This window comes from Sus scrofa, chromosome 2 (genome assembly GCF_000003025.6).
Source record: "Sus scrofa isolate TJ Tabasco breed Duroc chromosome 2, Sscrofa11.1, whole genome shotgun sequence".
NCBI classification, from domain to species: domain Eukaryota; kingdom Metazoa; phylum Chordata; class Mammalia; order Artiodactyla; family Suidae; genus Sus; species Sus scrofa.
The window spans coordinates 69,046,587-69,061,468 of record NC_010444.4 but is presented as its reverse complement, the minus strand read 5'-3'; the positions used below and the strand labels follow the sequence as shown (position 1 = coordinate 69,061,468).

Sequence of the window (14,882 nt, the reverse complement as noted above, 5' to 3'; positions counted from 1 at the left end):
CCCCATTTTTGGAGTTCCTGTTGAGGTTCAGCAGCAACGAACCTGAATGGTATCCATGAGGTCTTGGGTTTGAGCCCTGATTTCACTCATTGGTTTAAGGATCTGGAGTTGCCTTGAGCTGTGGTCTAGGTCGCAGACAGGGCTCTGTTCTGGCGTTGCTGTAGCTGTGGTGTAGGCGGGCAGCTGTAGCTCTGATTGGACCCCTAGCCTGGGAACCTCCATATGTTGCAAGTACAGCCCTAGCAAGGAAAAAAAAAAAGGAATGATTCATTTTTTACTTATTTTTTTGGTTTTTAACATTTCTTAACTTTTTTTTTGGCCGCGGCATGCAGTGGCTTGATGTGGGATCTCAGGTCCCAGACCAGGTATTGAATCTGGGTCCCAGATTCAGAAAGCACTGAGTCCTGACCCCTAGACCACCAGGGAACTCCCCATTTTTACTTTTGTTTTTCTTTTTTGGCCACCTGGTGGTATATGGAAGTTCCCAGGCCAGAGGTCAAATCTGAGCTGCAGCTTTGACCTACACCAAAGCTGTGACAATGCAGGATCCTTAACCTGCTGTGCCATGGTGGGAACTCCTAGTTTTCTTTTTGAAGTTTTACTTTTCAACACTCTTCTATGGAGTATAATATGTCTACAGAAGAGTATGCTGAACTTCCCCCCCCAACCCTTTGTTTTTAATTTGTTGCATTGTCTGGAACTTAAGCATCAATGGTGATTTAATTTTTTAACTTTATTTTTATTTTTTTAAATTTTTTTTTTGTCTTTCTGCCATTTCTTGGGCTGCTCCCATTTCTTGGGCTGCTCCCGTGGCATATGGAGGTTCCCAGGCTAGGGGTCTAATCGGAACTGTAGCTGCCAGCCTACACCAGAGCCACAGCAACTCGGGATCCCAGCCACGTCTGCGACCTACACCACAGCTCACGGCAACACCAGGTCTTTAACCCACTGAGCAAGGGCAGGAATTGAACCCGCAACCTCATGGTTCCTAGTCAGATTCGTTAACCACTGCGCCACGACGGGAACTCCAGTGGGGATTTAAAATTTTCAGCTTTTCAGAGCTCCTTGGTGGCTCAGTGGGTTGAGAATCCAGTATTGTCACCATTGTGGCTGGAGTCACTGCTGTGGTGTGGTTTTGATCCCTTGCCTGGGAACTTGCCACAGGCACTGCCATTAAAGTTTTTTTTGTTGTTGTCTTTTGAGGGCCGCACCCAAGGCATTATAGAGGTTCCCAGGCTAGGGGTCTAATCGGAGCTGTAACTGCCAGCCTATGCCACAGCCACAGCAACACCAGATCCAAGCCATGTTTGTGACCTCCACCACAGCTCACGGCCGGATCCTTAACTCACTGAACAAGGCCAGGGATTGAACCCAAAACCTCATGGTTCCTAGTCGGATTCGTTTCCGCTGTGCCATGTTGGGAACTCCCCCCAACAAATTTTATTTTTAATTTAAAATTTTCTGAGGTATCATTGACATGTAAAATTGTAAAATATTTGTTTGTTTGGCTTTTTCTTTTTTCGGCCATGCTCACAGCATGTAGAAGTTCCCGGTCAGGGATGGAACCCAAGCCACAGCAGTGACCTGATCCTGAACCCGATGCACAAGAGAAGTCCTCATAAGATATTTAAAGTGTACATCCTGGGAGTTCCCATTGTGGCTCAGTGGTTAACGAATCCGACTAGGAACCATGAGGTTGCAGGTTCAATCCCTGGCCTTGCTCAGTGGGTTAAGGATCCGGCGTTGCCGTGAGCTGTGGTATATAGGTTGCAGACTCGGTTCGGATCCCGTGTTGCTGTGGCTCTGGTGTAGGCTGACAGCTACAGCTCCGATTTGACCCCTAGCCTGGGAACCTCCATATGCCGTGGGAGCGGCCCAAGAAAATGGCAAAAAGACAAAAAATAAAAATAAATAAATAAAGTGTACATCCTGGTGATTTGATATGTGTGTACATTATGAAAGGATTCCCCTCATCTAGTTAATGAACACATCCATCACCTCACATATTTATCTTTTTTATGTGTGGGTGTGAGAGCATTTAAGTTTTACTCTCAGCAAATTTCAGGTGTTCGATACAGTATTATTAGCTTTAGTCATCATGCTGTATATTAGATCCTCAGAACCTATTCAACTTATAACTGAAAGTACCTTTTTACTAATCTCTATTTCCCCCACCCCCTAGCCCCTGGTAACCACTTTCCCATTCTGTTTCTATAAGTTTAACTTTTTTTTTTTTTTTAAGATTCCTCATACACCTTATACCACCTCTTCCTCTGGCTCATTTTATTTAGTATAAGGCCCTCAAGTTTCAACCATGTTGTCGAAAATGATAGGATTTCCTTTCTCATGGCTGAATAATTCCATTGTGTGAATCTACCTATGTACATCTATATCAATATCTCACATCTTTATGCATCCATCTGTTGATAGATACAAGTTGTTTCTATACTTTGGCTATTGTGAATAATGCTACAAGGAACGTGGAACTGCAGATTCTCTTGTCATCTTGCTTTTCAACACTTTTTAAAAAATTTTTTGGCTGAGCCCACAGCATACCAAAGTTCCCAGGCCAGGGACTGAACCCTCGTCACAGCAGTGACCTGACCCACTGCAGGGTCAGTGCCAGATCCTTAATCCACTGAGCCACCAGGGAACTCCTTACCAAAGTATAATATGCATACAGAAGCATGCACTTACTTTCTCCCTCCTTTTTATTGTACTGTCTGGGTATCAAGTAGTCTAACTTTTTTTTTTTTTGTCTTTTTGCCTTTTCTAGGGCTGCTCCCGCAGCATATGGAGGTTCCCAGGCTAGGGGTCTAATTGGAGCTGTAGCCACCAGCCTACGCCAGAGCCACAGCAACGCAGGATCCAAGCCACTATGACCTACACCACAGCTTATGGCAACATCGGATCCTTAACCCACTGAGCAAGGCCAGGGATTGAACCTGCAACCTCATGGTTCCTAGTCGGATTCGTTAACCACTGCACCACGACAGGAACTCCAAGTAGTCTAACTTTTAATTTCATTTATTGTTGGAACAGGGCATGTATGCATGTTACAACAGTCAAAAGGTACATAGGATTCATAGAGTAAAAGCAACCTCCCTCCCAGGCCCTGTCTCCTATCTTTCAGTCCTTCTCCTGCAATATTCTGGATAGTCCGAGCACATACAGTAGAACATCAACTCCACTGGGACAGGGCGTTTGTTCTGTTTTGTTTCCTGATCTACCTCCAGCCTTTTAGACTAGTGCATGGCGCACAGCAGGTGCTTACCGTATTTGGTAAATAAACAAATAACCAGATCATGTATCCTTTTTCACAAATAGTACTACCCTCCGTGAAGGCAAGGATATTTTTTTACTCTTCTGTTCACTGCTGTGCCCAGCAGGTGAACCAAAAACATTTGAAGGAGTGAGAGCCATGTTACCTAGCCAATGATTTCACATACACGTGCATCAGTACATGAAGCTGTGCTTCGTCTCTGCAGCCAGGCACACAGAGATGCCCAAGAAAAGCTGAATCAGGGAAAAGAGGGAAACTGAAAAACTGGAGAGATGATTGGGCCCCAACTTGAAAATCAGGACCCAACCTGGGCCTGCTTGTCCACCACAGGGAGAGCCATCCATGGATGGAGGTAGAGGAGACTGCTGGGTGCTCCCAGGCTTCTAGGGCAGAGGGGCCAGTGCCTGAATTCTAACGTCCTATCAAGGCAAAGACCAATCCTGTCTTTGCGGCAGGGAGTGGCACACTGGAGGAATTTATTTGTTGGATGAACACACAGTAGGGCTTAATGCCTATTTGCTGCGCTGACACCTAGTAGGTGCTTCGTGGCTCCTTGCTGCATAAATAAAGGGGATTCCATGCGCTCCTCCAATTCCAGGGTTCCAAGGATGGACCAAGAGTGTATCTGCAATTGAAGACAGTTGTTTCGGGTTAAGGCCACCTGGTTAGGGGCAACTTTACGTCACGGGGCTGCGTGACGTCACGCGCCGGCCGGTTCTCATGGGTGGGGGCTGGGAGGGGCAGAGCTGGAGGTGGGGGTGCGGACAAAGGGACCCCGCGCGCCTCCCCCCAGCCCGCCCTAGCGCGCGCCCCGCTGAGCCGGCCACATCTGGAATTCATTGCGCCGCCGGAAAGGGGAGGAGATAGGGCGGGGCGAGTGGGGGCCGAGGCGGTGCCTCTCCCCGTCCCCCTCTATCCAGCGTCCCCAACCCCGGGACGCAGTGGAGCCCGGCGGGCGGTCCCAGCCCCAGCCGCGGCCGTCCCGGGGGCGCAGACGCCAAAGCCCTTCGGGCCAGGGCAAGGACCCAGGCCGGCCTAGCCAGGTGAGCGTGCGCGGCGAGAGGGAGGCAGAAAGGGCGGGTCCCTGTCCCCGGAGGTCGCTGGATCCAAGCTAGGGGAGCCCGCCAGGGGTTGGGGGCGCCCCGGGCGCGCACGCGCCGCCCGTGCTCCTGGTGCACCTAGGGAGTGGTCACCGTGCGCCCACTCCACAGGAGGTCCAATTGCCTCAGCAGCGAACCCCCAGACTGAGCTCACCGCCTTCTCCAACGGCAGGAAGTTGGCTCCGAGGAGAAGGCGGAATCCGAGCGCTTTCGGCCGGAGATTGGGAGACAGGACGGCGTGCCCCGGACCAGGGGTTTGGGGAGTGTGTATGGGGGAGGGGAGGGGAAGGGGCCCCTCTTTGCAAACTCTTTGCTAGGCCGGGGCGAAAGGTGCTGCGCGCCGCCGAACCTCCAAGCGAAGGGGCGGGGCCCGCGAGGTGGGCAGTTGCCCACCTCCTGCACGTCTAGTCCTCTGCCTCAATTTCCCCGAGTGGTTCGTCTCTTCCAGTTCCCTCTCCGGGTTGTGGCTTTGTTCTGGACGGAAAGTGAACCTGACTGCGTGACTCCCGCGCCTTTTTCCCCTGGGGCCCGGCGATGCAGCGTGGGTGCTGGCGCGCGTGGCGCGGACCCCGCGTGGTTCCGGGCCAAGCCGTACGTGGGAACCTCGCCCCCTCCCCTGGCACGAGTTGACTCACCCGGGGATTTCCATCCCCTCTCCCAGCTCTGCCCTAGTCAGACGCTCCAGGCGCCACGCGCTGAGCCCACGGTCCCCCGCGTGGAGCAACACCGGTGCGGCATTCGCGATGTAGCTGCTGCTGGGCTCGTTCTCCTCCTCTCCCCAGTTCTCTGGGAATATCGAAGCGGGGCCCCTGGCCGGTCGCAGAGGAGTCCCCCACCCCCACTTGGAGATGTGGGGGTCCCCGCGCGTGTGGCTGTCGCAGGAGAGAGGAGGCGCGGCCCTAAAGGCAGCGAGTGTGGATACCGTGCATTCCACCACCAGATAAGGAGGCTGAGACTGCAGCCCGAGGGCGGGGGTGGGTCCTGCCGCCGTCTCCACGGAGACCGCTGGGCTTCGCCTTGTGGGGGAGCCTGCCAGCGGACCAGAGGCGTCTCCAGCCTTTTTTGCTGTTGTTTCGGCCTGAGCTGAGTTTAGCAGCCTCCACCCTTGGGGGCCCACTGGGAACTTGTTCGTTTGTTCATTCGTCCATCCATCTACCTGGTCCCACACGTTGTCTGAGCACTATCTGTATGCCAGGCATCATTCCAGGGGCTGAAAACAGACTTAGTTGCTGGCCTCTGACTTTCACGTTCCATCGTGGGAGCACATAGAAAAGAAGAAATACAATCGATTTCTGAAATTGCAAATGCTGTGACTACAATAAAAGATGCTGTGAGAGAATGGGCCTGGGGAAGGTGGCTAAGATAGCCTGGTGGTCAGAGGAGGGCACCAAACTGAAGCCTGAAATATGGGGAGACAGTCATTCACTTTGCAGGAAGGGCACACCAGATAGAGGAACAGCAGAGGCAAAAGCTCTGAGGTGGGAATGGGGATGACAGGTCAAAGACCAGTGTCATTGGAGTGGAATGACCCTGAGAGAAAGCAGGGTGGGATAGGGCCAGGCCATTTTGGGCACCAGGGAGCCATGGAAGAATTTGGAGCTGAGTGACACAATGGAGCAATAAATGAAAAAGCTCCCTCTGGCTGCTGCATGGAGAATGGCAGTGTAGGCCACAATGGAAGGGAAAAAACCAAGCCCAGGGGGCTGCCCTAAAGCAAGAAGCATGGGACCAGTGAGTGCCCAGGGGAATGGTAACCACAGAGGCTGCCTCAATGGGGGTGGAGCTCCTGGAAGCCACTGAGGCTTCCTCCTGCCTTCCTCTCTCCTAATCTCCCCCTGAACAGTCTTGGTTTGTCTCCCTCCCCCGACCTTCCCCCAACCCTGTCACTTGCCTCTCTTGCTCTATTTCAGGTCTAGCCATTCCCTGAGTGCTGAGCCTAATGACCTCTTTTGAAGCATCTGGGAGGGAGGGGGTCAGGACTGCCTTGGTTGAAGGTGAACGGGAGACGGGCCCTGTGTGAGCCAGGCCTAGGAGCCTGACACAGGGAGGGGAAGCAGGCAAGGCCTGTATCTGCCTAGGAGTGACTCTGCCAGCCCCAAGCTCCAGACTCTGCTTCCTCTTTCTGGGAAGCACAAACCTGCCTTCAACAAGGTTCTAGAGGAGGAAAGGGAGGCATCATGGGCCTCAGTTTCCCCTTGTTTGACTAACCACCTCTCCTTCCAAGGCTACAGGAAGTGAGCGTCTACCCTCTGCAGGGAAGAAGACATTTTGGTCAGTCCCTGGCTCAAACCATTTCTTATTTCTCCAGGAAGCAGCTATAATTTTTTCTCTTGGCCTCCAGACAGGAGAGGGTTCTGAGGGGGCAGTGGAGGGGGCCACCATGGGACACACCCTGGGCTTCTAGCCCTCTAGCAAGGGCGCTTCCCAGACCTGCCACACATCCTGGATTCTGTTATGATCCCCAGGAGGGACCCAGTAGGCCAGGGCAGCCTAGGGGCGTCTGGTCGGGGTGACCAAGCGGTCAGGCCATGGTTCAAACTCTCCCGCGGGACATCCACACAGCCTTAACGATGTCCTTGGAAAGATGATGCACTGCAATTGCCTGTGAAGGACCAGATTAGTAGCGCTAATCATAGAGCGCCCCCCATTGGGTCAATCAAATGCCGAGGAGGAAAGCTCAGTCCAATAGGCAAATTGTTCAATGCTCTGGGATTGAAAATGAACCAATCAGGGTCCGCGGGCTGTTTCTGGCCCGACGGCCGGTTTAAGACCGAGGCCTGGGCCAAGCCGGCTACGGCAAGCAGAGGGCATCGGGGCACCCCAGCTCTGTCAGGCAAGGGAACAAGGGGGCCTCTGTGTGGCGATTTGGGCGGGGCGGCAGTCCCAGGGGATGCGCACAAGCCTTTCTCTGTTCCCAAACTGGGACGGATGTCCTTTCGCCCAGGGGGAGCAGCTGCCTCTTATCGGGCCAGGGGCCAGGGCACCCCTCCGAGGGGGCATCCGGGACTGAGATAGCTGGGCGACCCCAGAAACCCCTCGTCACTTCCAGGCTCACTGGGAACCGGCCTAACCAGCCTTTTCTGGAACGGTGCTCCTGGCGTGCATGCGGTCCTTGCCGGGCGTGTTTCCAGAGACCTGGGGAGGGCTCTTTCAGCGGCCTCCTCATTTAATTAATGGCTCGTCTGGAGCTTCCTCCCGGCTCCCCTTGTGCCCCCTTGAAAGGCAGACACTGCACCAGTTCCTCTGAAACCCCCCACCATTCTCAAGCTTGGGGGCGGTGGGAGGCCACGATGTTGGCCTCTAACCCTCTCAGCCCACGCACTTCTTCCCGCCCCCTCCCCGCAGGGCTCAGTTTTCCTTGAGAGAGGGGTGACTCAGGCTTTGATGGAAGCAAATACCAGTCCCCCCTCCCCGCCGTGTTGCACGCCCCCTCACTGCTCACATGACTTTGCACAGCTGCCCCATCTTCCCAGCCAGGACCTCCCAGTGGGTCTCCTGTGGCTCCCCTAGCCCATCACCCCCTCCCAGCCTTCCCCACACCGGATGTGACTGGGGAGCAAGGACTCCACCCTGTTTGTTCCAAGGGCCTCACATCTGGATTTCATCCTGGATGGGGAGGGGGTGCCAGAGCCCTGCCCACCCCACTGGGACCCTCTGTCCCAGGGCAGGGCTAGATGGCGCTGATGAGAACAGGCTGTTGGGAATCTTGCCCAACTGGCTCAGTCAACATCTCCTCTCAAAAGATTGGGTGGAGGGGCACCTAGTCCCTAGCTATGTGTGTGGCAGGAAGAGGGGAGCTCTTAACATTAGCTAATATTTAGTGAATGCATCATTCAGCAGGATTTTCCCATCATCCCTATGAAGTGGGCTTCCTTATTCCCATGGCACAGATGAGGTCATTGAGGCTGAGAGGTAAGTGTCTTGACTTTCCCCGAGGTCCCACAGCACTGGATTGTGTGCAAGGTCCAAGTCTTCGAAGGTGATGGGACCTCTGTGATGCTCAAATGTCAAGGCTGCCCTGATGTCTCCCTGAGACTTTATCTTGGGAACACCTATAGCCTCAAGGCTTCAACCCAGCCTGAAATCCAGGCCAGTGGGTGGTAAAGAGCAAGGGATGATGCTATCAGTGATGAGCATCTCGTCGACCCAGGTTGGCAGGCTGCATGAGACCTGAGGCTCCAGAGTATTTGAGAAAGGAGACGAGCCCTCCAGGTGCTGGCCAGGACTCCCTCTCTGGGTAGGTTGGTAAGGCTCCCAGAAGTCCACTTTGTTTCTTTCTTGCCTTTTGGGGGAGCTTCTGGTCCTTTTTTTTTTTTTTTTTTTTGTTCTCCCTGCAGTATATGGAGTTTGCAGGCGGCCAGGGATCAGATCCCAGCCACAGTTGCAACCTAAGCTGCAGCTGCAGCAAGGCCAGATCCTTAACCCACTGTGCCAGGCTAAAGATCGAACCTGCATCCCAGTGCTCCAAGATGCTGCCAATCCCATTGCGCCACAGCGGGAATTCCTTCTGATCCTTTGAAAGACACTGTAGCCTAGAGGTTGTAGAGGCTCTGGAGTGGGTCTCTGAGACTCTGCCACTTACTAGCTTTGAGGCTTTGGAAAAGTGAATTGACCTCTCTGGTTTTCCTGTTGATATTAGTCGGGTTCTTAAGCTGCTGAGCCACAACAGGAACTCCCTCTGTGCTCTTCTTGAGCACCCACCTGCTGTCCCCTGGGCCCTTTCCGGGTCCCCCCTCCCCCGTCCTCCCCAAGATCCAGTTCCGAAGAGGTCACATGGGCCACCGCACTGGCCTCTGGGACCCTGCTGCAGCTCTGCCATCCAACTGGTTGGCGCCTCAGTCGGCCGTCCCAGGTGTGAAATATCAGTTTTCCTGATATTTTCCTGTCTGTAATGCAGGGATGATGATAATTCTGACTTCATGTGATCCATACAGTGGGGGAGTGACGGGGCTAGGACTTGAACTAAGGCTGTCCAGACTCAGTCCAGGCAGCAGCCACAGTACTAACCTAGCTGTCTCTCTGTTTTTTCTCTTTACAGCTGTGACAGCCCCATGGCCCCGGTCGGCCACTGAGCCCCACCATGGGCAACCTATACTCAGAATACCTAAGCCCCAGCAAGGTCCCAGAACACTATAATTATACCAAGGAGACGCCAGTCACAGAGACGCCCTCCCGCCAGGTGGCCTCAGTCCTCATCATCATCCTCTGCTGCGCCATTGTGCTGGAGAACCTGCTGGTGCTCATCGCGGTTGCCCGCAACAGCAAGTTCCACTCGGCCATGTACCTGTTCCTGGGCAACCTGGCTGCCTCAGACCTGCTGGCAGGCGTGGCCTTCATAGCCAATACCTTGCTCTCGGGCCCGTTCACGCTGAGGCTGACCCCTGTGCAGTGGTTTGCTCGAGAGGGCTCTGCCTTCATCACGCTCTCCGCCTCCGTCTTCAGTCTCCTGGCCATTGCTATCGAGCGGCAAGTGGCCATTGCCAAGGTCAAGCTCTATGGCAGCGACAAGAGCTGTCGCATGCTGCTGCTCATCGCCGCCTCGTGGCTCATCTCAATGGTTCTCGGCGGCCTGCCCATCCTTGGCTGGAACTGCCTGGGCCACCTAGAGGCCTGCTCCACTGTCCTGCCGCTCTACGCCAAGCCCTACGTGCTCTGTGTGGTAACCATCTTCTCTGTCATCTTATCAGCCATCGTAGCTCTGTACATCCGCATCTACTGCGTGGTCCGCTCCAGCCAGGCTGATGTGGCCGGCCAGCAAACGCTGGCCCTGCTCAAGACCGTCACCATTGTGCTGGGCGTCTTCATCGTCTGCTGGCTGCCCGCCTTTAGCATCCTCCTCCTGGACTACGCCTGTCCCGTCCGGGCCTGCCCCATCCTCTACAAGGCCCACTACTTCTTTGCCTTTGCCACCCTCAACTCTCTGCTTAACCCTGTCATCTACACGTGGCGCAGTCGGGACCTGCGGCGGGAGGTGTTACGGCCGCTGCAGTGCTGGCGGCGGGCAGCTGGGGGGCAAGGACGGAGGGACGGGACCCCGGGCCACCGCCTCTTGCCCCTCCGCAGCTCCAGCTCCCTGGAGAGGGGCACGCACATGCCCACATCACCCACATTTCTGGAGGGCAACACAATGGTCTGAGGGCCAAGTGGGCTGACAGTTAGGCTACATGGAGAGTCACTGGGTGACGTGGGGCTACCAGTCAAGGGGCCCCCACTCCACAGCCTGGGGTGATGTTGAAGATATTTCACACCTGGTATGGCCAACTGAGACACCAGCCAGTCGGATGGCAGAGCTGCAGCAGGGTCCCAGAGGCCAGTGCGGTGGCCCATGTGACCTCTTCGGAACTGGATCTTGGGGAGAATGGGGGAGGGGGGACCCGGAAAGGGCCCAGGGGACAGCAGGTGGGTGCTCAAGAAGAGCACAGAGGGAGTTCCCGTTGTGGCTCAGCAGCTTAAGAACCTGACTGGTATCAATGAGGATGTGGGTTCAATCCCTAGCCTTGCTCAGTGGGTTAAGGATCTGGTGCTGCCATGAGCTGCAGTGTAGGTCGCAGACACTGCTTGGATCTGGCATTGCTGTGGCTGTGTCATAGGCTGGCAGCTGCAGCTCTGATTTAACCCCTAGCCTGGGAACTTCCATATGCTGCAGGTACGGCCCTAAAAAGACCAAAAAAAAAAAAAAAAAAAAAAAAAAGCACAGCACAGGAGCGATTTCCCACCCAGTACAGAGGATTTCAACATTTCACAACCGTCTGCCTTCCCCTCCGCCCTGTGCCCGGACTTCCCTCTCTGAATTTACCCCCTTTGCCACCTTCTCCTTGCGATCTCAGAGGCCACTTCCCTGGAACCACTGTCCTGAGGGGCTGGAGACCTCCTCCCTGACCATTCTGGGCAGTCCCGGATGACAGTTCCCCGGGTTCCAATCCACAGCTTCCCTAAATCTCACCAGCTGCCACTTTGTTGACTTCTTCCCTTTCTTTCTGCCAGGAAACCACGTGGGGATGGGGGACTAAACCCCATTCTCAGACCTCATTGGCCATTTGCACTATTTGGGGCACGGGGGAATCACTGAGGTCTGGAAAAACCGGTCTGGAGGACTGAGGAGAGCTCAGGGCCTCCCAAGGGGGGCAGGGTGGAATTTGAGAAAGTTCTAGGGGAGCTAATGGCACAGGGCCCCCTAAACCCCCCTAAACAGCCAACCCCTAAGTTACTCCCACCTCCAGCCCCAGCCAAGGTACCAGATCTCTCAAGGCAGGGCAGCCTTGAGCCCGCTGTGCCTCCTTTGAGGTTGTACTGAACAGAGCATGGGGGTGAGGGTGCCAAGGACAATTTAGGATGCTCTCCTTTAACTCTGCTCCAGAAGGACTTTGCTAAAATCTGTGGCTAGATGGAAGGGACATTGCGGTACAAATGTATATTTATGTGTGTCGGTCAGTATCTGTGTGTGGCTTTGTGTGTGTGTGTGTGTGTGTGTGTGTGTGTGTGAAGGCTGTGATCCCGTCTCCTTGTCATGTTTCCCAGAATGGATGCTGTTTTGTCTCCTCATGTCTGTGTTGAAGCTGCCAAAGAGGGGTCTGGCCCCCATGCAGACCCTTTGTAATTGCTGACTTATCTCCCCGACTTGGGAGCTAGGGTGCAGCTCACCTCGGGGAAGGAAATTTCATGCCTCAAAGTGATTTCACGTGACTGCAAAGGCTGGGGGAGGGGTCTTTGCTGGGGGGGCAAGGAGCCAGGTGGGAGCTTGTCTCCCCCTACACAGCTCCCCAGATGCCCCTCATGCCTGAGACCTGGGCCCAGGCCAATAAACAGTTGACAATTTCTCTTTCTGGTGGTGGATGTCTCTTTTTTTTTTCCCTTTCTTATTTTTTGGTCTTTTCAGGGCATACGGAGGTTCCCAGGCTAGTAGTTGAATTGGAGCTGTAGCTGCCAGCCACAGCCACAGCAACACCGGATCTGAGCCACATCAGAGACCTACACCACAGCTCACGGCAATGCTGGATCCTTAACCCACTGAGTGAGGCCAGGGTTCGGACCCACATCCTCATGGATACTGGTCAGGTTCATTAACTACTGAGCCACGAAAGAAAATCCTCTTTTTTTTTTTTTTTTTTTTTTTTTTAAAGGCTGCACCTGCAGGTGTCGAATCAGAGCTGCAGATGCCAGCCTACACCACAGCCACAGCCACTCAGGATCCGAGCCACATATACGACTTACATCTTGGGGCAATGCCAAATCCTTAACCCACTGAGCAAGGCCAGGGATTGAACCTACATCCTCACAGACACTAGTCAGGATTCTTAACCTGCTGAACCTCAGTGGGAACTCCTGGTGGTGGTTGTCTTTTTAGGTTTATGGTGTCAGTTTGCCATCAGCACCCCGTGGCTGGGGGTGGATGGCTGCTCCCCAGACAACTCATGCTCTGCCGGCCTTCCCATCCGGTACCCCCATCCCTAGCCCTGGCAAGGTCAGTATTGCAGTGGCTTCTGAGAAAACAGGGTAAACGCTGACCTCCCTAGGGTGATTTTCTGGCTACTCCCAGTGATTATTAATTAGGCCCTGGGTTTGGAGGTGAGGGGGGGGATTGTGGCTCAGCAGGTTAAGAACCCAGCTAGTATCTGTGAGGATGCAGGTTTGATCCCTGGCCTCGCTCAGTGGGTTAAGGATCTGGTGTTGCCATGAGCTGTGGTGTAGGTCAAAGATGCGGCTCAGGATCTCGAGTTGCTGTGGCTGTGGTGCAGGCCGGCAGCCGCAGCTCTAATTCTGCCCCCTAGCCTGGGAACTTCCATATGCTGCAGGTGTGGCCTTAACAAGCAAAAAAAAAAAAAAAAAAAAAAAAAATTAGGTTCAGGACCTCCCTGCTTTCCTTCAAAGATAACCTGGTGAGTAGTGGGGGCCCCCTTCTTTGTTACCCCCAACCCTGCCAAGCTAGAGAGATAGTCTTGGGAGACACTGATTCCCCCTAAAAGCTCAGTATTCCCAGAGTTCCCACTGTGGCACAACAGAATCAGTGGTGTCTTGGGAGCGCTGGGACATAGGTTCAATCCCCAGCCCAGCACAGTGGGTTAAGGATCCAGCATTGCCACAGCTATGGCTTAGGCCACGTGACTCAACTGTGTCTCACATCTGATCCCTGGCCTGCGAACTCTGTATGCTGCAAGGCAGCCAAAAATAAATAAATAAATAAATAAAAGCTCAGTATTCCCCAAAGGAAAGGCTGACCTTCATCAAGCACTTTCCAGACACAAAGACAGAATATTCGGGAGACAGGAGTTACTATAAACTCCTTTTATGGGGATGTGGGTTCGGAGAAGTTAAGTGGGCTGCCCAGGGTCACAGAGCCAGCTAGGGCAGTGGCTGTCTGGATTTGAATTCAGGTAGGCAGACTCTAGATCCTGTCAGCTCCACCACTGGACCAGAGAAAGGATCCTCAACCCCGTGGAAAAAGTGGGGAGTGTGGGCTGCCAGCCCCAGCCAGCCCCACAGGGATCCAGGAGATGCCCAGCTAGGATGCAGCTGAAAGGTGGTTTCCTAGCTGGGCTCCAGGATGACACTCCCTCCTTTGCCCACAGGAACGGGGGCCATCAGGCTCCTTTGAAGATAGATCTGGAACTTTGATGGGGTAAGCAGGCCCTCAAGCTGAAGCTCCACCCAGCAATACCAGTGCAAAGCTAGGGCACCCAGCAGGAGAGAAGGAGTGGGAGTAGAAGGCAGCCAGAGTCTGAGCCCTGCACCTCTCCCCCTGCCCCATCAGAATTCCCCTTCCTCTAGAAGTACAGAGACAACCTCTTTGGAAATTGGGAAACCTGAGCCCTTACGTACCCTATGGAGCTGGGAGGAGGAAGAGGCAGCCAGGCCAGGCAATAAATTGTCCTCAGGATTTCCCTGGTGGTGCAGCAGGTTAAGGATCCAGTTGCTGCTGTGGTGCAGGTTTGATCCCTGGCCCAGGAACTTCTGCATGCTTCAGAGGGGCAAAGTAAAAGAAAAAAAAAAAAAAAGGCAGATTCTTAAGCTCCACAGTCAGAGATTCTGATTAAATAGGTCTGGAGTGACCCTAGCAATGCATGCTTCTTACAAGTCCCACTGCCCCCCACCAGTGACTGGAAAAAGCATCATCTTGGGACCATATTCTGAAAAACATTCTAGACTCCACAATCTAGAGCATAGCTGTCTAGTAGTACTTTCTGTGGCCATTTAGCACGTGAAATGTGGCAAGTGAAGCTGAATTTTAATTTGAACTAATTTAAATATAAATGGCTACGTGTGACCACTAGTTAACAGTACTAACAGCACGATTCTAGACTTCGTGTCTCTGATTTCTTCAGATTTTATGACTCAACTTGGCACGATGCCATCCTTTCAATAAAAATTCCTATCTTATCACTACTATCATCGTGAATGCCATCGTAGCTTACACATATTCATGATTTTCAGAGTATTATCTCTAATGCTATCAAGATCAGCTGCTAATGACAGAGAACACAAAATATGCATAACTTAAGTAA

At 53.5% G+C, this 14,882-nt stretch overlaps 1 protein-coding gene across 2 annotated transcripts; it reads left to right on the top strand.

The window, feature by feature from the left end:
* Positions 4,199 to 11,073, top strand: S1PR2 (sphingosine-1-phosphate receptor 2). Of its 2 annotated transcripts, NM_001243854.1 has the most exon segments (3): positions 4,199 to 4,326; positions 8,534 to 8,620; positions 9,422 to 11,073. In NM_001243854.1, a coding segment is annotated over 1 exon segment (1,056 nt). In that variant the 5' UTR covers positions 4,199 to 4,326; positions 8,534 to 8,620; positions 9,422 to 9,463; the 3' UTR covers positions 10,520 to 11,073.